Source organism: Mytilus californianus, unplaced genomic scaffold, assembly GCF_021869535.1.
Source record: "Mytilus californianus isolate M0D057914Y unplaced genomic scaffold, xbMytCali1.0.p SCAF_3, whole genome shotgun sequence".
Classification (NCBI taxonomy): Eukaryota; Metazoa; Mollusca; class Bivalvia; order Mytilida; family Mytilidae; genus Mytilus; species Mytilus californianus.
In genome coordinates, this window is record NW_026262679.1 from 5,416,026 (window position 1) to 5,442,199 (window position 26,174).

Below are 26,174 nucleotides of genomic sequence, written 5' to 3' on the forward strand. Positions count from 1 at the left end.
GAGAACTCTAGAAAGATTTTTTCAATTCAAAATTGAAGTCAACTACTGTTTATAATGTTTTCTATGTATAAATTTTGTCAATACAAACACACAGGTCATTATATTGAGTTTTTCTGTTAAGCTAACAACAGGTTGATATTGCAGCTGAGAATTGTCTTTATCATAATAACTAATGTGTAAGGTTACAGTGCACCTCAGGTAAACCTTACTTCATTGAAACTTAAGTCAACTTAATATCATAGTCAAATTATTTAAACATAACAAAGCCATGTAAACTGGATTTTCTACTCTTTACTCTTTCCATTGTATATTTTCTAATGAGCCATTTTAACAAGACAACTTACAATTTGCGTAAGAACAAGAACTAGTTCTCTGTCTGTTAATGGTCTGTTATCAACTTCACCATTCTCAATACATACACCCAACTTAGAATTAGAAACTGTACGTCTCATCAGATCATCTGAAGAAAATATAAATAAAATTAGTTACCTGTATAAAGTATAACTGTGAGTCTTCCAAGGAAAATGTGTGTCCCCTGCAATCCTTGAAAAATGTGTGTAGAAGTGGATTATACTGAAGGTCCTTTCTCATATTCCATTTAAGCAAAAACTAACCAAATATTGATGTTTTTCTGGTGACATGTTATTTTCCTTCTAATGTACAAATAATGCAATTCTTTTCCAAGATAAGTAACTAAATTTAACAACATTTCTAAAGTAGCAAAATAAGTATTCTGATGACTTGTAATACACTTCACAAACTGGTTTCCATTATTATAATACTTGCCATCATTTAATGTTTCCAACAGGAACCTGAAGACAGCTTTAGCTCTATCTAGCTTGTTAGTTCCTGGTACTGCCATTGAAGTTAGCTGAGATAGGAAGACTTTATTTTTCTGTAATTGTTCCTCAAATGCCTGTCTGTAAGCATCTACTGTTAACATCACTTCTTTCTTCCTTTTCTTGTGAGATTCTACCTGTAATTGTATTATATATGTGAATAAAAGGACCTCAATGAGACAGCAAACCAAAAACAGAAATAAAGAAAAGCATCTTGCCTGTGACTTCTGCTGTCAGTGTAAAAGTGTAATGTTGACTGCTAAAAATAAGTCAATTTATCAGTTAAATATAGAATTCTTTTTTCAAATCAATTTTTTTTCAGATGCATTTTCTTAAATCTTCAAGAAGATTCAGTCCAAGTTTCATAATATTCCATGAAGGTTTGAAAAAGTTATTGATTGTTAAAAAATTTAACCCCAACCTGTATTTAAAAGTTACCTGCAAAAGAAGGTGCATAATTTTATCAGTAAAATTCTGAAAAAAACAAACAAAATATTTTGCAAATTTTGCTTCAGAAATTAATCTCAATCATAAAAAAGCTTCTTCCTAAGTTTCATAAAATTCTATGAAGGTTTGACAAAGTTATTTAAAATGCCAGAAATAATTAAGCCAAAGACTATATTTTAATGTTAACTGCTAAAAAACCTAAGTCTTTTTATCAGTACATAAGGAAAAAGTGAAAAATATATTTTCAAAATTTTACTCTAGATACTGTCTTTTTATTTTTAAAAAGCCTCTGTCCTAGTTTCATAAAATTCCATGAAGGTAACTAGGTTTAATAAAATGCTCCGCTGGGGCGCAGCTTGATACGACCGCAGAGGTCTAACCCTGAACAGTTGGGGTAAGTATGGACACAACATTCAAGCTTGATACAGCACTGAATTTGGATTGTAATTAAATATTTGACACAGCATAGGTTTCTGACACAGAATGAAAGTGGTCTAAGAACTTAAAAAATTTTAATTTACATATTCAAACCATAGCATTATTATTTGCTTTTATATATAAATCAGAAATAACCAATTTAAAATGGAAAATTTTTAAAGAAAAAAAAGGAAAAAAAACCCCCCCCCAAATTTTTTGAAACCCCTTATGATTCATCACCCCCAAGCTCAATCCCAGCCTTCCCTTTGTGGTATGGTACCTTGCAGTACAATTTCAGAGAGATCCATACACTTGAACACAAGTTATTGTCTGGAAACTAGAAAAATGCTTGTTTTTTGGCCCAATATTCCTAAACGTTTAGGGCAATACCCCCAAACTCAAACCCAGCTTTCCCTTTGTGATATGGAACCTTGCAGTACAATTTCATAAAGATCCATACACTTACACACAAGTTATTGTCCTGAAACTAGAAAAATGCTTGTTTTTTTGCCCTTTTATAGCCCCTAATTACTAAAATTTTGAGGGAATTACCCCCAAAATCAATCCCAGCCTTCCCTTTGTGGTATGGTACCTTGCAGTACAATTTCAGAGAGATTCATACACTTGAACACAATTTATTGTCTGGAAACTAGAAAAATGCTTATTTTTGGCCCCTTTTTGGCCCCTAATTCCTAAAATTTTTGGGCAATTACCCCAAACTCAATTCCAGCTTTCCCTTTGTGATATGGAACCTTGTAGTATTATAAATAGGAGTATCACTGCTGGTATATTTCCTTCTGAGCTTAAAAATGCCCGTGTCATGCCAAATCATAAAAAGGGTCCTAAAGATACTGTCGACAACTATAGACCAATATTTATTTTGCCTACTCTTTCAAAGATTTTTGAAAAGCATGTCTGCAAACACCTATACCGATACCTATTAAAATATAAGCTCCTTCATGCAAGTCAGTCTGGATTTAGAAGCCACCACTCTTGTCACACTGCTTTACTAAAACTTATTGATCAGTGGTTGAAAGCCATTGATGATGGAGAAATTATAGGTATTATCTTCCTAGATTTTAAAAAAGCATTTGATCTGGTAGATCACATTATCCTTCTTCAAAAACTGCAGTGCTACAAAATTTCAAATTTATCATGTAACTGGTCTAAATCATATCTATCTCATAGATTCCAACAAGATGAAAATGGGACAATCAAGTCAAGGGCACTAGAAATAAAATCTGGAGTACCTCAGGGCTCCATATTAGGCCCCCTTTTATTTTTATTGTTCATTAATGATTTGCCCCTTCATATAACCTCATCTGAAGCAGACCTCTATGCAGATGATACTACCATTCACTGCACAGGTCGTAGTCTAAATACCATCCAGGACAGCATTACAAATGATTTAGACAGAATTGAAGAATGGTGCAAGGGAAATAAGATGTATATAAATCCAACAAAAACTACATCTATGGTTATTGGTTCTAGACAGAAACTAGCAAAAACAGACCATGTTCTTAATTTGACTGTTGGTAACTCCCACATTAGAGATGTTAATGGCGAAAAGCTCCTAGGGGTTTTTATTGATGAAAATCTTGAGTGGACAGCCCAAATTGACACTTTGTGCACAAAAATCAGTACCAGGCTAAATCTTTTGTCTAGGATAAAGAAATCCCTCCCCCTGGAAACACGAAAGTTATACTTTAATGGTTATATTCTCCCTATTTTGGATTACTGTTGTACAATTTGGGGAAACACCAGTGACCAAAATACAAATAGATTAGATAAACTTCAAAAACGAGCAGCTAGAATTATTCTTGAACTTCCTTATGATACCCCATCTAATACAATGTTTAAAAAGTTATCATGGCTTCGATTTACTGATCGTGTTATTTACCACAAGGCCTTATATGTTCATAAATGTTTATATGGATCTGTCCCAGAATATTTGTCTAACAAAATCTCCTATGTTACAAATAAAAATGGAATGCAACTTAGATCAAATACTACCCAATTACTTAAAATACCAAAGGCAAGAACAAACACATTTAGAAGATCTTTTTCATATTCTGGCCCAACTTTATGGAATAAACTACCAGAAGCACTAAGACACATGTCAAACATAAATACTTTTAAAACAAACTGCTTTAAGTTTTTACTTGAAAATCCAGGAATTATTTAAATGATTATGTATCAATTTTGATTATGTTTTCTAATGTTTATCTTTGTTATGAAGAAATTGTGTGATGCATTGTGAGTGGAGTGTGAGGGCCTCAAGGGAGAATAGTGTTTGTACTAATTGAGCATACCCTCTTGAAATAAAGATTATTATTATTATTATTATTATAGTACAATTTCATAAAGATCCATACACTTACACACAAGTTATTGTCATGAAACTAGAAAAATGCTTGTTTTTTGCCTTTTGGGCCCCTAATTCCTAAAATTTGGAGGCAATTACCCCCAAAATCAATCCCAGCATTCCCTTTGTGATATGGAACCTTGTGATACAATGTCAGAGAGATCCATAGACTTACACACAAGTTATAGTCATGAAACTAGAAAAATGCTTGTTTTTTTGCCCCTTTTTGGCCCCTAATTCCTAAAATTTGGAGGCAATTACCCCCAAAATCAATCCCAGCATTCCCTTTGTGATATGGAACCTTGTGGTACAATGTCAGAGAGATCCATACACTTACACACAAGTTATGTCTGGAAGTTACAAAAATGCTTATTTTTGGCCCCTAATTCCTTAACTGTTGGTACCATAACCCCCAAAATCAATCCCCACCTTCCTTTTGTGGTATTGAACCTTATGGTAAAATTTCATTGAGATCCATTCACTTAAACTAAAGTTAGAGTGCGAAAACCAATGTGTCTTCTGAAGACCACGACAACGCCAACGTCATACCAATATACGACCACAAAATTTTTTTTGCGGTCGTATTAAAACTGGTTCAGGGGAGGTAACTCTATATTTTAGATCTAACATATACCTGAGATTTTAATCTTAACACTACTTGTCTCAATTGAGCTGCTGCATGGAGACAACCACATGGTTCAGGGGAGCTAACTCTACATTATCATATCTGAGGACACTTCTTGTCTCAACTGAGCTGCTGCATGGAGACAGCCACATGGTTAAGGGGAGGTAAAGCTACATTATCATACCTGAGATTTTAATCTTGACACTTCTTGTCTCAAATGAGCTGCTGCATGGGCACAGCCACATGGTTCAGGGGAAGTAACTCTACATTTACAGGCTCCCAAAACTGCAATCTAAGGAGAAGTATAACCTTTTTGATAATAAAAGCTTAATTCATCAGTTATAAAATGACGTTTTAAATTTTGATATACCTTACTCATAATTGTGAAAAAGAACTTTTTTGAGCCCTTGAATTTGGAAATCAACAAGTAGTATAATGCTATGAAATAACATCCTTCAGAAGTTCTCAAGACATTCAGTAGTATGTCAGATATCAGTAGTTATATTTTGTCTTTCTTATTTACTTTAATAGGTATTAAAGGGGCATTGGCTGTCCAATTCAAATTCATGATCACGGATTTGACTCATATTCTCATATTTGATTAACATACTAAAACGTATATCAAAATTGCAATCAAAGCACGAAAGCGCTGTAAAGGCAGTTAATTACAGGTTGTGTGTATTTTAAGTCCAGTTATATCATTATCTTGCATAGTACAGTGTACTTATCAGAGGTGGCTTTCAGTATTTAAGATTTAGAGTTCTCTAATGATATTGAATAAGTTTTATGAATGTCATATTCTGAGCACTATATGAAGGCGATTGTTCTCACTTGTTTATGAACTAGTGCATTATGTCCAGTTTGTACCTTTTTTATCTATGTTTATAGTCAAATTAGTTATCAAAGGTACCAGGATTATATTTAATACGCCAGACGTGTGTTTCATCTACATAAGACTCATCAGTGACGTTCAGATCAAAATAGTAACAAAGCCAAACAAGTACAAAGTTGAAGAGCATTGAGGACCCAAAATTCCAAAAAGTTGTGCCAAACACGGCTAAGGTAATCTATTCCTTGGATAAGAAAATCCTTAGTTTTTTCATTGGCAATCATAACACATCTCCTTATTTATATAATGGTCTATATTCAACGACCTCAGGTACAAAAAAAATGTATGTAACTAAACTATGATGGGGAAACCTTTGACTTCTTTCTTTATATAAACTTTTGATTTGGTACCATAGAACTATGTAGAGTAAATGTACATTGCAACATGTCAACTCTTTCAACTCCAAGCAAAATTATATTTCCAAGCATAAAGTAATTTATGAATGAAATAAAATGCTCAGCTGGGGCGCAGCTTGATACGACCGCAGAGGTCGAACCCTGAACAGTTGAGGCAAGTATGAACACAACATTCAAGCTTGATTCAGCACTGAATTTGGATTGTAATTAAATATTTGACACAGCATAGGTTTCTGACACAGAATGAAAGTGGTCTAAGATACTTAAAAAAATTTAATTTACCTATTCAAACCATATCATTATTATTTGCTTTTATATATAAATCAGAAATAACCAATTTAAAATGGAAAATTTTAAAGAAAAAAAAGGAAAAACAATCCCCCCCCCCAAATTTTTTGAACCCCCTTATGATTCATCACCCCAAAACTCAATCCCAGCCTTCCCTTTGTGGTATGGTAACTTGCAGTACAATTTCAGAGAGATCCATACTCTTGAACACATGTTATTGTCTGGAAACTAGAAAAATGCTTGTTTTTTGGCCCCTTTTTGGTCCCAAATTCCTAAACGTTTAGGGCAATTACCCTCAAACTCAAACCCAGCTTTCCCTTTGTGATATGGAACCTTGTAGTACAATTTCATAAAGATCCATACACTTACACACAAGTTATTGCCATGAAACTAGAAAAATGCTTGTTTTTTGCCCCTAATTCCTAAAATTTGGAGGCAATTACCCCCAAAATCAATCCCAGCATTCCCTTTGTGATATGGAACCATGTGATACAATGTCAGAGAGATCCATAGACTTACACACAAGTCATTGTCATGAAACTAGAAAAATGCTTGTTTTTTTCCCCTTTTTTGCCCCTAATTCCTAAAATTTGGAGGCAATTACCCCCAAAATCAATCCCAGCATTCCCTTTGTGGTATGGCACCTTGCAGTACAATTTCAGAGAGATCCATACACTTGAACACAAGTTATTGTCCTGAAACTAGAAAAATGCTTGTTTTTTGCCCCTTTTTGGCCCCTAATTTCTAAAATTTTGAGGCAATTACCCCAAAATCAATCCCAGCCTTCCCTTTGTAGTATGGCACCTTGCAGTACAATTTCAGAGAGATCCATACACTTGAACACAAGTTATTGTCCTGAAACTAGAAAAATGCTTGTTTTTTGCCCCTTTTTGGCCCCTAATTTCTAAAATTTTGAGGCAATTACCCCAAAATCAATCCCAGCCTTCCCTTTGTAGTATGGCACCTTGCAGTACAATTTCAGAGAGATCCATACACTTGAACACAAGTTATTGTCTGGAAACTAGAAAAATGCTTATTTTTGGCCCCTTATTCCTAAACTTTTTGGGCAATTACCCCCAAACTCAATTCCAGCTTTCCCTTTGTGATATGGAACATTGTAGTACAATTTCATAAAGATCCATTCACTTACACACAAGTTATTGCCATGAAACTAGAAAAATGCTTGTTTTTTGCCCCTTTTTGGCCCCTAATTCCTAAAATTTGGAGGCAATTACCCCCAAATGCAATCCCAGCATTACCTTTGTGATATGGAACCTTGTGATACAATGTCAGAGAGATCCATAGACTTGCACACAAGTTATTGTCATGAAACTAGAAAAATGCTTGTTTTTTGCCCCTTTTTGGCCCCTAATTCCTAAAATTTGGAGGCAATTACCCCCAAAAATCAATCCCAGCATTCCCTTTGTGATATGGAACCTTGTGGTACAATGTCAGAGAGATCCATACACTTACACACAAGTTACGTCTGGAAGTTACAAAAATGATTTTTGGCCCCTAATTCCTTAACTGTTGGTACCATAACCCCCAAAATCAATCCCCACTTTCCTTTTGTGGTTATTGAACCTTATTTTAAAATTTCATTGAGATCTATTCACTTAAACTAAAGTTAGAGTGCGAAAACTAATGTGTCTTCGGACGACGACGACGCCAACGTCATACCAATATACGACCACAAAAATTTTTTTGCGGTCGTATAAAAAGGAGTTCTTAATTAAGAAATAAACTGATTCGCTGAGCGCAGCTGGATACGCCCGCAGAGGTACTACCCTGAACAGCTGGGGCAAAAATGGACACAATATTCAAGCTTGATACAGGTCTGAATTTGGATTGTAATTAAATATTTGACATATTATAGTTTCTGAATAAATGTAGTCAATGAACTTGAAATCGGTTATATGAATTGAATTTATATTCAATTAAAGATTTCTTGCTGTTGTGCAATACACTGTGCTGTTGTGCAATACTTAATAAATCTGTTGCCAGACTATAAACAAATAAAGTTCAATTTCTTCTCAATGTCATATTTGAAATTTATGAAAATCAATAGGGAGATTACATCAATAGCTATAAATAATTCACCAAAGTTTCATGTGAACTGCTTAAAGCATTTTTGAGTTGTTGTCCAAAAACTGGAAAATCCCCCCTTTTTTAATGAATAAAACCCCATAACTCAGAAATGTAAAATCTAAAATTTATAAAATTCTAAAGGGAGCTTACGGATTGATAATTTAGTCTTAGATGCAAGATTTTTTTATCAGTTGTTAGTGGCTTTGAACTAGCTGCCAGTAACTGCGAGTACTCTCAAGATTTGTACTTAGTGTCTTTTTGTGTTTGGATGTACAACTACCCGACCACGTCCACTTGTATTTGTATTTATCCATCTGATGAGTTTAGCCTCTTTCAACTGATTTTTATAGTTCTTTCTTATATTGTACTGTTACACCACTGTCCCAGGTTAGGGGGAGGGTTGAGTTCCCGCTAACATGTTTAAGCCCGCCACATTCTGTAGTACATGTATGTGCCTGTCCCAAGTCAGGAGCCTATAAAAGTGTAATTCAGTGGTTGTCGTTTGTTTATGTGTTGCATATTTGTTATATTTGTTCATTTTTTTACATAAAACAGGCCGTTAGTTTTCTTGTTTGAATTGTTTTACATTGTCATTTCTGGGCCTTTTACAGCTGACTGTGCGGTATGGGCTTTGCTCATTGTTGAAGGCCGTACTGTGACCTATAGCTGTTAATTTCTGTGTCATTTGGTCTCTTGTGCATGTGTGGAGAGTTGTCTCATTGGCAATCATACCACATCTTCTTTTTTATATTTACATCAACAGATATAAAAAATTCACCAAAGTCAAGGTGAGACAACAAAACTTAGTTGTAAGATCTCTGAAATTTTTTATAGGGTACGAGTTTTTCTCATTGTTGGAGATTGTACGGTGACAGTAACACCTGTAACTGCTTAAACCCATTTCTTATGCACTTTAGTTTGATAAACTCATACCACATCTCCTTATTTTTATATGCATTACAATTTACATGTGCATGTAATTGTAAATATATATATATCAGAACAAAATTCATTGCGTCACTTTTATTTATGCATCCTTTGGCACAATACAAGTTCTAAAATTACACAACATAAAACAACTAAATGTTATTTCAGATGAAAGTTTTGTTTCAGTTCCATTCATAGGATTTATTAGAATTTTGTATGTTTTGCCAAGTCCAATAATTCGCTCTATGTGACATAGAGACATAGTTGACTAAACCACCAGGTGTCGAACATTCAAGAATTTTCAGTGTTTCTTTTTTTATTTGATGAAAAGGTTGCCTGAGCTCTAGGAGCTTTAGGTTTTATCACGGGATATTCTGTGCTGTCAATAATAATCCAAGTCGTAGGAAACTTTAATTTGAAGTTGGATGGTGAAAAATACCTGACTAAACCACTAGATGGCCAAGTGTTAGCCTCACACCACTGTTTAGACATAAAAACAATCCATGTATACACAATATTCTTAACACTAGATTCAATCTAGAATCTAGACAGTTCAAAGTTGGTTGTATGATGCCTCAATTTCATCAAAGTCATAAAAAAACTGATTTTCAACTGACACCCTATCAATTTGAAAATATATGTATCTCAAACAATGTGCTGCTGGACCAAGTGTGGTCAAAACAAATAAAAATTTAGTATACAACTCTAAACCGGTATAAAAATGCATGGCTGTGTCACGTGTCTTCATTTCAAAATTCTCTGCTGAAAACATAGGCATTGATGGTGTTTGCGTAATTCCATCTGTGAAGCTCAACATTAGCTCGGCAGTTGGTGGTGGACAGTCATAAATCCTTTCTGCAGTATGAATGACTTCTTCAGGAAAACCAACTTTACAATCAAAACTTTCCTCTAGATTTCTACTACAATATTCATCAAGTTTAGTTCTTTTGTTTTCACAGGAAACTGCCCTGATTTTTCTTTTTGCGGACGATTCAGTCTCTTGCTTGGTCCAGGAAAATAGGCTGGGAATTGCAGTAGACTTAAGTCTCTGTATGGTGGGTTTGCGCCCTGAAAAAGGTTATAAAACATTAGTTTTTTTATAATTAAATGAACTTCCATTAGCAATGTATACTTTGTACTACCTGGCGAAATATTAACTAGATTTATTCATTACAATCTGGATAAAACTATGTTTGCCTGATTCAATGTATGTTATGTAAATCCAAAGGACAAACAATGAGAGACTTATGCAACAAACGTACATTGTTTGTAACTCAATAACTATAATATAGATGAGAGCATGTCATTGTTTTGTTCCTGTTAACATTGTCATTGATATTTTTCAAGAAAGTCTATGAGGCATAGCTTATGCATTCCTGTCATTACTACATTAGCATAATTACTGCTAAAATAATTCTAAGTATGATATACCTCTTGTAAGAAATCATTATAATTGTAGCAATCACCAAAAAATCTCAAACAGATCACATTGAATCGTAATCCAAAAAATTATGACGTCTTGAATTACCCACCCCCTTTTATTCTAAAACGATAATTGCGGTTGTAAACAGACTTTGGTTTATACGCATGGCGATTACATATATAACTATATATTTCACAAAGAAAATAGAGTTTTACCATGAATAGTTTCCTGCACGTAGTCTTTTTCAGTAAAACGTGCCTTGCAAACAACAGCTGATTGAGATGGACTCCACGATATCATCGTGTTCTCGTCCAATCTGCGTATGGGCCATGGCGTTGATCCACCTTTTACTTCTTTTTAAGTCATTTGGAAATGCATGTCCTCCTCTTAAATGACATCCAGGTACACAACAACAAGTACTTGGCATCGTTAATTAAAAATATAACTGAAATAGTTGCACAGTGCAGAAACCGGAAGTAGAGGAACAGGATCCGCTACCATAGCGCCACCTATTCAGGAACGATAATTTGCTAATTTATATAACTGCGAAAATAACGTTAGACGGGTTCACGTGCATAAACAGAAATGCGCTTTAAATTGTATAATATAATTCATGTTCAGTCGACCTTTTATTATTATATCAACGACTGAAATGATTTATAAACATCTAGATTGCATATAACACTCGAAATTAACCCGAGCTCTTTCCACACGGAATTCAAATAATTCTAGTTTGTCAATCGGTTGACTGCTTATAATGCAAAATACTAATATATCAAAAGTTTTTAAAACTAACAAAACACAATGATCGTTTCTCTATTTCCCAATGTAAATGAAATGAAACAAAAAACATTTTATATCGCAATAAGAAGAGGAGAGAATTCAACATTTCCGGATCTACTTGGAGTCTAATGACCCCCCACGTAGATAAGTTGGATATCGCGGAAGGAAGGATTAACCCGGCAACTAGAAAGGCATTAAAGCACTGCCTTTAAAAAATCTAAAATAAACAATTAACAATGCATGAACTTGATAATATGTATCAACACTTCTTGTGTACTTTTGCCTAGACATCAATTAAATTAACCACCGAGATGACCTCCAAAGACTACCGACAGTCATATAACCCTATATAAATATAAATAGATAGAGAGCATGTGCAGCTTGATTTTTCTACGTCTGTTTATGTTAATCAGTCTTTACCTGTATAAGAATGTTTTTTAGTGGATCGAATCAGTCAACCAAATGGTTCACTCTTGTATCACTTTTAATGATGATATTTTTTTCCTTTTAATAACTGAACATGCCTAGTACATGCCTAACCCATCTCTAGCTATGGGTTAAAATAAAGGTAACATGAATACGGATTCAATGAGGTTACATTTTTGACTTGCCAGCCAATAATACATCAGCAATATTTTTGAGCTTATTTTGAAAAATTTTGACCAAACTGACTGCTAATAACGAAATATTATTTCAAAATTCCGCTTTTATTCATACTTGAAACAAAAAAAAATCGTATTCTAAATTCATATCTAAATCCTAGCTAATGCCCCTTTTAAACCTCTTGCATTTACTGACAAAAGTGCCAAAATAGCCCCATGTTGAGATCTTTCATTGATATTAAGTTATGCACCAAAACCTTACACAAAAAATATTTTGCAACAAGATGTCTAATCTAATTGTACCTCCTCCTTTCCACGATTTTCTTATAACATGTTGTTCATTAAAGAACATTTAGGTATATGAACTGATGACATGTAATGTACACTACCTATAGATAATGTTACCTCAGCTGAAGTATAGTTGCTATAATGATCATCTGAGGACCTGCTACAAGTTTTCATGTATCTCTCTCTTTCTTTTACATCTAACAGTGCCAATAACTCATCTCGCTCTCTGCTTAAACCTGTAAAGAAGTGAGAGCATAAAATATACAAATATTAGGGAGTACCTGTTCTTGATTTTCCCTAAACAATCTTGAACTTTACATTTTATTTACAACTGTTCCTAGAGACAAATGGTCCATGGTTTCTTTTATTCTGATGAAATAAACTTTTTACATTTTATATATGAACAAAAAATATAAAATAAATAATTGGTACCAGATTGCAGTGGATTACTTCTCGATCTTGTCTTTACATTTTATTTTAGAATTTCTTTTAAACCAGCACTATATGGTAAAATTCATACCTTTATTTTGTGCTGACACTTTCTGTAAAGCCTTATTTTTTTCCTCCAGTACAGATGTCAATGATGAATTCTCTCTACATACACTGAAATTACAAAAACAATACTTGAATGAAAAAAATGATCCCTGTTCTTATAAATTGGTAAACAAGAATATCAGCTCTATAGGATACAATGCACTCACTATCACATTGTTATGTTCCATTCTTAATTCAGGGAGATAACATTAATTGAACATACTGTGAAAGTATTTTTATTCGTGGGTATCAATTTTCGTGGTTTGAGCAAAAGTTATACGTTCCTAGGTTCTTAAATTCGTGGATTTTAGTTTTCTGAAATAAAAATGAGTGAAGAATTTGAAGCCATCAGTAACAAAGATTCTTGAAATAATCCTATGTTGTTTTATAAAGATTTGTGGGACATTGCAAATAAGGTGTTCATTTTCACTTACTTATTCGTCAGCTTTCATTACTGACAACATTCATCAAATCTTTTAACAAAATAATAGCTTTAGGAAATATTATAAAGCTGATTCAACTATGCTCTTTTACAGTGTCGACTTATCTATTGAAGGAAATTGCAAAGGAAACATTTCAATTGTTGCACACGTGTAATCAGAAGTGATGACACTAGTAAACCCAATATAATATGATCAACAGATTAACAATCATCAAAGGTGTTAATTGGGCCATAAACAAGTCACTTAAAGAAAACATGTAAATGAAAATTGCTACAAATGTACATTGAATTGTAGAATTAATTCATATGAAGTAAAAAAGCAAGTTCAATATGAAATTGTTATTTTTTTTTCATATGAGAATTATGAGGAGATGAAATGAACACTTCATCATTGCATATCATCATTGGAAGTCTGACTTTCATCGATTTAAACTAATTTTTCATGAAAATTAAAAGGTTAAAAGTCGTACAGTTTAGGTTTTTTAAAGATTAAATGGGTAAAATCCTTTCTAAAGTTGTATATATAGTTCATAGTGCGTTTGCTGATATTCTATGTATTCTCTAGATTATATGCTGATATTTATGTAGTCAAACCTACATGGGGATCTTTGGACAGCACTTGTTATATTTCGTTGGACACTTAGATTCATGGATAAAGCCATCGACGAAAACCATGAAAATTGGTACCACACGAATAAAAGTATTTTCACAGTATATATTTTAAAAAGTTCACATAATAATGAACATATGTACTAAGTTTCAAGTTGATTTGACCACAACTTAATGATAAACTTCCACCAAACTTTAACCTGAAATTTGACAGATTGATGGGCAAACAGATCAAAGTAAGGAGTAGTGCACAGACCAAAAAACAAAAGGCTCAGAAACAGGTAGAATGTGAGGCTGTGCTAGTAAAACTCTTGCTTTGAGACAATGTATAGTTAGCATTAATTACTGTTGTTTAACATGAAATACTGTGGGCTGAGCTAGTAAAACTCTTGCTTTGAGACAATGTATAGTTAGCATTAATTACCGTTATTTAACATGAAATACTGTGGGCTGTGCTAGTAAAACTCTTGCTTTGAGACAATGTATAGTTAGCATTAATTACCGTTGTTCAACATGAAATACTGTGGGCTGTGCTAACATGAAATACTGTGGGCTGTGCTAGTAAAACTCTTGCTTTGAGACAATGTATAGTTAGCATTAATTACCGTTGTTCAACATGAAATACTGTGGATTCATTTATTTTACTTGGATACCAATTTTTCGTGGATTAAGGGAAAGTTGATTTTGTGGTTCTGCAAAAGTCTGTTTATATGAAACAGAAAATTTGTGGTTTACCTGTACCCACGAAATACACCAAAATTGGTCTCCAATGAATAATGATGAATCAACAATATCTTGGATCAAAATCAACAATTATGAATTTGAATTAGAACATGAAAAATAAAATGCTTCGCTGGGGCGCAGCTTGATACGACCGCAGAGGTCGAACCCTGAACAGTTGGGGCAAGTATGGACACAACATTCAAGCTTGATACAGCTCTGAATTTGGATTGTTATTAAATATTTGACACAGCATAGGTTTCTGACACAGAAAGAATGTGGTCTAAGAACTTGAATTTTTTTTAATTTACCTATTATGGTCCAATGTCCAAAATCAAAATACATGGTTAGATTCAGCATATCAAAGAACCCCATATATTCAATTTTTGTTAAAATCAAACAAAGTTTAATTTTGGACCCCAACTTGGACAAACTTGAAAACTGGGCCCATAATCAAAAATCTAAACACATGTTTAGATTCAGCATATCAAAGAACCCCAAGAATTCAATTTTTGCTAAAATCAAACTAAGTTTAATTTTGGACCCTTTGGACCTTAATGTAGACCAATTTAAAAAACGGGACTTAAAATTAAAAATCTAAATACACGGTTAGATTTGGAATATCAAAGAACCCCAATAATTCAATTTTTGATGAAATCAAACAAAGTTTAATTTTGGACCCTTTTGACCTCAATATGAACCAATTTGATAGCGGGGCCCACAACTAAAAAATCTAAATTCATGGTTAGATTCAGCATATCAAAGAACCCCAATAATTCAATTTTCGATGAAATCAAACAAAGTTTAATTTTGGACCCTTTTGACCTCAATATGAACCAATTTGATAGCGGGGCCTACAAATAAAAAATCTAAATACATGGTTAGATTCAGCATATCAAAGAACCTCATATATTCAATTTTTGTTGAAATCAAACAAAGTTTAATTTTGGACCCCAATTTGGACCAACTTGAAAACTGGGCCCATAATCAAAAATCTAAATACATGTTTAGATTCAGCATATCAAAGAACCCCATATATTCAATTTTTGTTGAAATCAAACAAAGTTTAAATACTGGACCCTATCTTGGACCAACTTGAAAACTGGGCCCATAATCAAAAATCTAAACACATGTTTAGATTCAGCAAATCAAAGAACCCCAAGAATTCAATTTTTGTTAAAATCAAACTAAGTTTAATTTGGACCCTTTGGACCTCAATGTAGACCAATTTAAAAAACAGGACCCAAAATTAAAAACCTAAATACACGGTTAGATTTGGAATATCAAAGAACCCCAATAATTCAATTTTAGATGAAATCAAACAAAGTTTAATTTTGGACCCTTTTGACCTCACTATGAACCAATTAGATAACGGGGTCCACAAATAAAAAATCTAAATACATGGTTAGATTCAGCATATCAAAGAACCCCATATATTCAATTTTTGTTGAAATCAAACAAAGTTTAATTTTGGACCCCAATTTGGACCAACTTGAAAACTGGGCCAAAAATCAAAAATCTAAATACATGTTTAGATTCAGCATATCAAAGAACCTCATATATTCAATTTTTGCTAAAATCAAACAAAGTTTAATTTTGGACCCTTTGGACATTAATGTAGACCAATTTGAAAACTGGACCCAAAATTAAAAATCTAAATACACTGTTAGATTCGGCATAACAAATAAATAAATGTGATCAAAGATTTTACAAATCTAATGCGCCATACTGTGCAATTAAAGATTACTTCTTAAATTTTTCAATATTTGAAATTTGAAAAAAAAATAATATTTGAAGAATAATTCTTTTTAATTTCTGAAATCTGAAATGAGAAAAAATTGGCCCCCCACAATTTCTTTTTATCCCCCCCCCCCCCTTTTTCCCCCCAAAAAATTCTTTCCCTCAAGATATGGTCATAATCTCAATTCAAATTTCCAATGGAGTTGGCAACCATAATTACCCATTTAAATTTACCATGGTGCTAACTTAATCTATTTTATAATAGAATTAATAAAAATAAAGTGTCAAATCTTTCATATGGATTTTTTTGTAAAAAAAAAAGATGAAAACATTTGCAGATATTTTTACTGGTCTTCCTTTATAAATATGCATTTCTTTAAACATAATTTAAAAGCAGTGTAAGGGAAGTAACCAAAACGTTGTATTTGGATTACCTCCCTTACACTGTTTTAGATTATCTTTATTGTTCATTAACCATTACTTTATACATAATTTAAAAGCAGTGTAAGGGAGATAATTTCAATGATGTATTTGATTTATCTCCCTTACACTGCTTTAAATTATGTTTTGTACTAAAGTATTTGTCCATTAACCAGGACAACCTTGTTTTTCCCCCTTTTTTGCCCCTAATTCCTAAACAGTTTGAGCCATAACCCCCCAAAGCAAATCCTAACCATCCCTTTGTGGTATGGAAACTTGTGGTATAATTTCAGAGAGATCCATACACCGTTCCACAGTTATTGTCTGGAAACTAGAAAATGCTCATTTTTGGCCCCTTTTTGGCCCCTAATTCCTTAACTGTTGGTACCATAACCCCCAAAATCAATCCCAACCTTCCTTTTGTGGTATTTAACCTTATGGTCAAATTTCAAAAAGATCCATTCACTTAAACTAAAGTTAGAGTGCGAAAACCAATATGTATTCGGACGACGACGCCGGACGACGACGCCGGACGACGACGACGACGACGCCAACGTCATACCAATATACGACCACAAAATTTTTTTGCGGTCGTATAAAAACCTCCAGAGTCCTTGAACCTGCATTCTTTTACGACACATATATACTTACTTGTCAAATCTCTCAGCCCATATAGCTTGACTGCTCAAAATTGACACCTACTTGTCAAATCTCTCAGCCAATTTTGCTTGACTGTTCTCTAACAATACCTACTTGTCAAATCTATCAGCCCACATGACTTGACTGTTCTCTAATGATACCACTTGTCAAGTCTCTCGGCCCATATATACCTACTTGTCAAATCTCTCAGTTCATATAGCTTGACTGTTCCCTTATACCTACTTGTCAAATCTCTCGGCCCATATTGCTTGACTGTTCTCCAATGATACCTCCTTTTGGTCCAACTCAAAGTGCAGCTTATTTACTTCCTAAAAGAATTATAATGCACTGAAAATACTTTTTGAACAAGAATGTGTCAATAGTACACAAATGCCCCACTCGCACTATCATTTTCTATGGACACATTCTTGTTCTATGTTCAGTGTTCAAATTGGGGTCAAAACTCTAATTTGGCATTAAAATTAGAAATATCATATCATAGGGAACATATGTACTAAGTTTCAAGTTGATTGGACTTCAACTTCATCAAAAACTACCTTGACCAAAAACCTTAACCTGAAGCGGGACAGATGGACAAACGGACAGACGAACAGACACACAGACCGAAAAACATAATGCCCCTAGGTGGGGCATAAAAATCTATTGTTAATAATGCCTTTGTTTATTATCTTTACTGGTGTTCCATAATTTTTTAACATGCTGGTAATTAAAATAATATATAAACCAAAACTGTAATGAAGATACGGATTATTTCTTCAGGTTCAGTAGTGAACAAAAAATAGAAAAGGTAAAAAAAAAATGGATTAAATACTAAGAATTTTATTTTTCATAAATATATATATTATCATAATAATTTTTAACAATTTACCTGTTCTAATGAATGATTATATATGTAAGATTTCTTCTTCTGTACCTCCCTAAAGTCTTGTAGCTTTTTAGACTACAAACAAAACATAAATATGATCATAATGCTGTACAAGTCTTAAGTCCTGTCATTGAAACAAATTAGTCTTTTTTAAAAGGACAAACAAAAGGGAAATCTGTTCTTGAGTGGTAAAGAAAGTTGAGCAACATTTATTAATGAAAAAAGATAACTTCACTCTTTGACTACAATTAAAAAATGATTTTTCAAAGTAAATAAATTCTTTCCCCTATAAATATTATATATAAAATTTTGATTTCAAGTTTAATATGCTGAATTGTGCATCAGTTAGTAATTTGTCCTATAATATCTGTGTGAATGTGAAAAGGACTGAAGATCATTAAACATGTCAGAATTTCATTAAAAAAGTGTTGTGATACAACAAAACTGTGTAACTGTATCTCATACCAGCATTTTGTACTGAATATACCTGTTCTCTTAATATTGCTATTGCTTTATATTTGGCATCCAGTCTTTTCTGATAAACTTCTATTTCACATTTTAGTTCTTCAACTTCCTGAAAATATATATAAAATACCTCAATCTTGTATCTGTAAAGAGAATTTGTTTTTTTAGATAAAATGAACTTTGTGCAGGGAGCCTCAGATGTTAGTTTATTAAGACTGATAAAATGACCTACTGTTGATTTGAAACAGACCCCTTCTAACACCTGCATGGACATCTTAATGATTTTAAATTTTACTGTAACTAAAATACATGCAAGAACTTGGTATAGAATTTGAACGAGATCAGTGAATCAAAAGAATAAGGTTATTTAATGCTGACCTATATATTCTGTATTTTACTTTTAAAACACATGGCCAAGATAGGCATATAAGGTTTTTGAGCAAATAAACCTAGTTTAATCCCATTCTTTAGAGGAGTCAGGTGTCGGTTGTAGGTGTGGCCTGTTAACACATTTTTATCCTGTACCAAGTCAGGCTATCTGAAAAATGTGTTTTTCATTGTTGTCATTTGAAACACCTATATTTTTGGTCCAGACAGGTGTTGGTAGTCGGTGTGGTCACATTTTAATCATGTACCAAGTTAGGCTTTTTCAGTGTTGTTTGGAACACCTATTTTTTCAGACAGGTGTTGGTAGTCGGTGTGGTCACATTTTAATCCTGTACCAAGTTAGGCTTTTTCATTGTTGTTTGTTTTGGAACACCTATTTTATCAGACAGGTGTTGGTAGTCGGTGTGGTCACATTTCAATCCTGTACCAAGTTAGACTATTTCATTGTTGTTTGTTTTGGAACACCTATTTTTTCAGACAGGTGTTGGTAGTCGGTGTAGTCTGTAATCCATTCTTATAAAAATTTGTCAATTAACAAACTTCTTCAGCTGTTTTTAGTTTTCTTTCTATTTCTTCTTTTCCGATCTTTTTTAACAAATCTGAAAATAAAAAATAATATAACAATTAATAACTGCTATGGTAGGCAAAGGATAAAACATTAATTATCTGTTATGTATTAAGTATCAGGATATTAAACCGTTATCGATCATTCATATCATATATTAAACATTTTTTTAATTGTAACACCTCATAATAAATGCATTTCAAACTCTCTTTTCAGAACATATTATCGAAGTTTAACAACCCATGAAGCCATGTTCATATTGAGAATTAAAATCCTAAAATTTCATCAAAATAGAATTTTTCATATGAATATTAATACTTTTATGTTTGGAAGTTTCAAGGTAAACTATTCTCATTTCACTGCACCTGCTTATACTATCAACAAACCTTTCTTTTGTAATCAGATTAAATTTGCAACCAATTGCTTAGTTGCAATTAAATAAATTTATACAGAAACTTGAAAAAGAGCTAAGTTCAATAGAATTTAGAAAGGAAAAAGCCTCCTTCATAATCACAATAATAGACTTATTGCCAATAACTCCTTTAAAGAGTTGCTTGATGATTTCAGCCTTGGTAACTTATTTGTAGATCTTGTCCTGTAAATCCTTTTTGCTTTTTACAGTTTTTCTTCATATATTATAGTTTTCAAGATAAAATCCAAAATCCCACAAAAATGATTATTTAAGGGCAACAACTACTATACCTAGTATGCTGAGAATTTTGGTCTATTTTTGCTTTGGCTGTCATGATAGATGGAAGACAGGATCGTTAGACTGATACACTGAGATTGATTGTGGTCAAGTTAGGTTCGAATTGTTCTACAGTTTCAGAGAAGAAGATTTTTTTTAAAGTTAACAGACAAAAGGACTACAACAAGGGACATGAAATGATCACAATAGCTCACTTCGGCCTTTTGGGCCATATGAGCTAAAAATTGATCACTTGCATAGAAAGAATTAACTCATGATGCTGTAACAGTTTTAATAGGTTATAACTGGTATAGTTTAAATCTAAGATCAACTTACAAATCACATGAATGTGACATTGCTTCCCTTCTCTAAATTTAGGTTTCTTTTAAACAAAATTTATGGATAAAATGCATGCACAAGTATATGTCATTATACTAACTCATGTTATTGAAGACAACTGATGTTTTATCCATGATTTAAGAGTACGGTTTCAAATATTTTACATCTAAAAATAGTTGTATCAACTACTTCACATTTAGATTTCTATTTAGAAACATGTTTGTACAGTTAGTCTTTGTATTACTTATCATCAAATTCATACAAATCTCTATATTTATCAAACCCTGATTTTTAATTTTTGTCTTTTACAGTTTTCAAGATGAGAAGCAAAATTGGTAAAAAATTGTCCAAATACAAACTGAAAACTTTTATTTATGATAGTCTCTGTAACATGAATTATGTTATGTCTTAAAAATAAAAGTACCTAAACAATAGCCAAATCCATCTTAAGGTCAACTTTGCCCGAGGGAGTTGAAACCTCAGTTTCTTCATAATTTCAAAATTTATAAAAAGACAATTTTAGAAATGTTTGTTATAAATCAAGACAGAAACGAAGAAAATCATGAGATTTATTTTAATATTACAACTGTTTTTACAATTACAGAGTATTCTTTGTTTTGTCTGAGCCATATATGGGGAGATAACTCAGATAACGTTATTCACAATTTTATAGGGAATGTGCATGTACAGTTAATTTACCTATTTTGTTTTGTAGCAAGAAAACTATAACCATGATCTCAATTCTTATTTTTATTTGGAAATAGAACTGTTTCCCCAAAAACATAAAAAATCTTTTCTGATAACACCACAATACCAGTGCTATATGGCCCTGGGGAGAGCACCGCATACAAAAGTGTTTTCCCCCATGTATAATTTTTACAAATTTTGACAATTTTGAAGACCTGTAGCTTGAAAAAATGCTTCCTGACCCCCACTTTTTATAATAAATTTATCATATTTTTGAAAATAGCATAATAAAAACTACATTTTGGCAAAGTAATAAAATATCAGTTGTTTTTCATGTTTTTAATTAGACCCATCTGTCTACCTTAATACCTCTGCTTGGCTATATTCAAATAAAGAAATTGGCAAATGTAATCAGAAAGTTTGAATGCATTACTGCATATAAGTGTATTTTGTCTTGGACTTTACATGGTTATTGGCTTGATTTAATATTTTTTGTAATCGCTGTTACCTACATGTGTATCATTCATTAAATTTCAGATGTTAAAGACAGCAAATGGCCTCATTAGATACGACCACTAGCAGAGAAGATCAAGCACAGTGTGTTGTTCCAAATGTTCCTGGAATTGAACAAATTAAACCAATGAGATTTGGAACCCTGGCAATGCCAAAGAAGAAGTCTATAGAGATATCAGCCTGCAGAATACTACCTGATGGTAAATAATTAATTCTTGATTGCGATTACAAAGAAAGTTGTCTGCTGCTTTTCAGCAACGATGGGACCTTTCTAAGAACAGTAGCAACATTCAAAGGTTCCTCATTTCATGTTTGCTTTGTCAGAAATAATACAGTAGCTTTCACATTACAAATAGAAAATGAGACAGCACTGGTGGATGTGGAAAAAAATGAAATTATGGAAACAATTAAACTTTGTCATAAATGTTGTGCTGCAGCAAGTGATGGTAAGAAGATGATCATCAGCAGTATGGAGAAAAGTACCTTAGTTTATCTGAACGATAAGTCTCAAACAATCTTAGATGGAGTCAGGGCACATCTTAATTCTTTATTCAATGGAAATATCTATGGTACTATTTATCATGAAGACAAAGTGTATTGCTACAAAAGTACTGGAGATGTTCTGTGGACATTTGAGCACTATGACATTGACAATCCTCAGGGAATTACTGTAGACATGTATGGTTTTGTTTATTTTGTTTCCCAAGAAAACAACAAATTCTTACTAATACATGTAATATCACCAGATGTTCAAACCAGTAGGATAATACTATCAAAAGATGATGGAATCAAATATCCTTATGAAATACACATAAACAGAGGAACAGGGATTATGATTGTGTCCAGTAAAGAAAAGTATGATAGTGATAGTAAATCATATGAAACAGCTCTTGTTTATAAAATGTAAAATCTGAGATTAATTCATTTTGCAAATTAAAGTCTCTATTCATCATGTTCATAGTGTTTAATTTATAAATACTCAACAGCAATAATATATAACTTATCTATGTAACTCAATTATCAATAATATATAACTTATCTATGTAACTCAATTATCTACAGATCTATACATTTATCATATACAGAATCTCATATATGTCATGTATGTACTACATTTTCAAATATACCCTCACATTCAAATTTGAAAAGAAATTGCAATGTCAATGTTTTGCTATTCATTGATGAAAATTGAAATGTAAAAAGAAAAAAAAAAACAGATGTCGGATGGATAATTCCATTGCAAACATACGCCGGGTCAGCTTGTGTTTAGCAGTGTGTTTTGTTTTCATGACCAACTCATAAATAAGAGAGATATCTTTTATAACTGAAATAATAAAAATTAGCTCTTAATCAGTTAATTTATAGGTGATTGACAGATGTATACATGTATAGAGCTTCATGTATAGGTCTACAACCATTCACAAGAAATACAACTGACATGATGTCCTGGACATTCAATAATGTTTAAACAAAATCATGAGAAGAATTGGTGATAAAAATGAAATTGCCAAGTCATCAGATAAACTGGGAGTCATATTTTTCTAGATGTTTAAAAATAAATAGATGCAGATGCACACAAGATTAATGTATGATATACTACATTGTACTACATTGAACTAGCAACAAATTTTATTGAAATTTAATTCAAGTTGACAGTATAAATGATATGCCTAATAAATAAATAACAACTATATTGTCTAAACTTTTTTATAAGGAATTTTAGGTTAGGAATTTTTTCAATATACATGTATATACCATATCATTTAAAAACACTGAAGTATATTTTTTATTGCAAATATAAAACAATTTCCTTAATGATAAGCACAAAAACACAACCTACTAGTAACCAAAACTTTAAAGGAATTTCACTTCTCCAAGAAGTTGACCCTCTCCAAAATCCTAGATTAGGCCCTGATAACGCCTAAAAAGAATTAACTGACAATGACTTATTTGTAGATCTTATCTTCCTGACCATTTTTGCTATTCAAATTTCTATCTTATTCTACAAAATGTATCTATTACAGTAATCAAGATAATTGGCAAAGCCGTAAAAACAATAGTAATTTAAGAGCAATAACTCCTATAGAGAGTCAACAAACTACATGTATTTCAACAATACTAAACTATTTTTAGATCTTGTCTTGTGTATCATTTTTTTCTACAATGTATTTAAAGTTTCACTCTATTAGCATGATTAGTTTTTCCTTTGCTCAAGCTTGAAAGGGAATTCTTTTTCCCCCCTTAAGGTAACAGTATAAATCAGATTTGACTCAGTGATCACTTTTTCTAAAGAAGCTCTATAGTATGGTCTACAGAATATAACCAATAAACCTATAATAAATCTTTCTGTCAAACTTTCATCTTAGTTTTGGTTCTATATACAGTCAGAGATACACTGTATTACTCTATAGGGTTATTACAGAAAATAACTTGTGTGTGTTATTACAAATACTTTCATGAGTTGTCTACTCTTTATTCCTTAAATTTTCCAAATCTGCAATAACATATGTTTGTTATTTGTAAAATAAATAAAAAATATTTTAATTTATAATGGGCTCTAGGGAACTCTTGAGACTTTGCGCAGAAACTAAATGCATAGCCTTGATAATTAATTCTTTAATTATATTAATACATTTTTGATTAACCATGGTAAATCAATGAGACAAGGCTTTTAAGGGATAAAATTAGCTGTAATAACATAGCTTAGTTATTAAAGGAATGTAACCTATTATATGAGACACTTGGGAATTACTGGGAAGCTTGCGCAGAACCTCATTACATGCTCTGGTCATTATTTCTTACAATAAATTAAAATATATTGTAATTAAGCATGATGTATGTCTGAGAAAATGCTTTGGAGTGATATAGAGAAGCTGTGATAACACCCTTTAGTTATTACAGGCATATTTTTTCTGTAATAACATATAGGTGTACTATGCAAAATTGGCGAACTATGAACTGTTATATCTTCCTATAGTTAAGTATACATAAAGACAATAGTAATATCAATAGAACTTGTATGCATTTTAACTAAACTAGTGATGTATATTGTCCCTTTGAAACATGTAACATATATATGTTATCACAGTTCTTTGATTTTTAAGTCCACAATAACAAATGTATGTTATTTTTCTGTAATAACCCTATAGAGTTATTTCCCTGACTGATGTCCCTTAAAAACTTTCAACAACATGGTGAAAAGCAAACATCTTTTGATTTTGATTTTTTCTGGATTTTTTGTAAAACATCATAATCAATGATAAAGAAGCATATGATTTCTTGCAAATTTGTGTATCTGATTGCCAAAAAATATTATGACAAGTAAACAGACATGATAAATCCACTTAATACACCCAATAACCACCAGGAGAGCATCATGCAGCAGCACCTGTCTCATATTTAAGAAATCCTAAGCAGGCATTAAGCGTTTGAACCTACATTATGAGTACATAAATTATGATATATATATAATATCCTATACCTGGGGATTTGTTCATCACACGACTGCAGCAACCTTCACTTTGAATTTCAAGTTCACATGATGACTGTGTATGATGCAAAACTGGAGTTTCTTCTGCAGTTTCAGTTTGTTTTGTTTTGATATCTGATTTTTTCGCTTTCAGAAAAGGTAAGGTGCGATATTTATTTTGAGCAACCGGCGTATATAACGGTGTTGATTTTTTCGATGGAATCCCCTGACAGTTATTATTGTCATAAAAATTCAACCTAAGACCTCCTGGTTTTAAACCTAAGCCTAGTCCCAAGTCACCATTTTCTTTAAAATCACTGTCATCGTCACTTAAAACAGACATAATTTAAAATCCATTTCTCATGTTTGCGTGTTAACCGGAAGTGCCTAGGAACTCATTAAGTAAACTTAAGTGCGCCAAAAAAAAGTATTATATTTACGGTCACTTCTTGGTTTTCAAGTCTATAAAACACATTTCATTAATGAATTTCATTCAAATGCCCTGCTTAGGAAAATAAATGATTGTTTAAAATAGAATGTTCTTGCTAAAAAATTGGCGAATGAATATATTCTAGGTATGACCCAAGACCTTTTTTAATATTAAGTGAACGACAACAAAAACGGTCTTCAAAAAATGAAAAAAAGGGGGGGGGGGGGGGTTGCGAGAACAAAAAACTATTTATACTCCGTCCCTTTCCCTAAAGCCAGGAGACTTGTCAGTGGTTGTCTTGTGT

General features: G+C 32.5%; 2 protein-coding genes across 4 annotated transcripts in view; both read right to left on the reverse strand.

Annotated features, from left to right (window-relative positions):
• LOC127733873 (coiled-coil domain-containing protein 125-like) overlaps positions 1 to 25,842 on the reverse strand; it is a 30,982-nt gene extending 5,140 nt beyond the window's left edge. For all 3 annotated transcript variants that reach the window (XR_007997225.1, XR_007997226.1, XM_052243319.1), the window contains exons 1-10: positions 25,453 to 25,842; positions 19,720 to 19,778; positions 18,815 to 18,901; positions 18,331 to 18,402; positions 17,685 to 17,770; positions 12,858 to 12,940; positions 12,455 to 12,573; positions 4,878 to 4,985; positions 787 to 976; positions 345 to 460 (exon numbers count right to left, since the gene is read on the reverse strand). Coding sequence is in view for 1 of the 3 variants with exons in the window: in XM_052243319.1 (XP_052099279.1) it covers positions 345 to 460; positions 787 to 976; positions 4,878 to 4,985; positions 12,455 to 12,573; positions 12,858 to 12,940; positions 17,685 to 17,770; positions 18,331 to 18,402; positions 18,815 to 18,901; positions 19,720 to 19,778; positions 25,453 to 25,783 (1,251 nt within the window). In the remaining 2 variants the exon portion in view is untranslated. The remainder of the gene's footprint in view (positions 1 to 344; positions 461 to 786; positions 977 to 4,877; positions 4,986 to 12,454; positions 12,574 to 12,857; positions 12,941 to 17,684; positions 17,771 to 18,330; positions 18,403 to 18,814; positions 18,902 to 19,719; positions 19,779 to 25,452) is intronic.
• LOC127733877 (uncharacterized) lies at positions 9,309 to 11,150 on the reverse strand. The gene is made up of 2 exons (XM_052243324.1): positions 10,880 to 11,150; positions 9,309 to 10,309 (listed from the first exon to the last, which is right to left on the reverse strand). Exons 1-2 carry the CDS (start codon positions 10,962 to 10,964, stop codon positions 9,795 to 9,797), a joined length of 600 nt encoding a protein of 199 aa, XP_052099284.1. The 5' UTR covers positions 10,965 to 11,150; the 3' UTR covers positions 9,309 to 9,794.
• Positions 25,843 to 26,174: the final 332 nt, after the last annotated feature.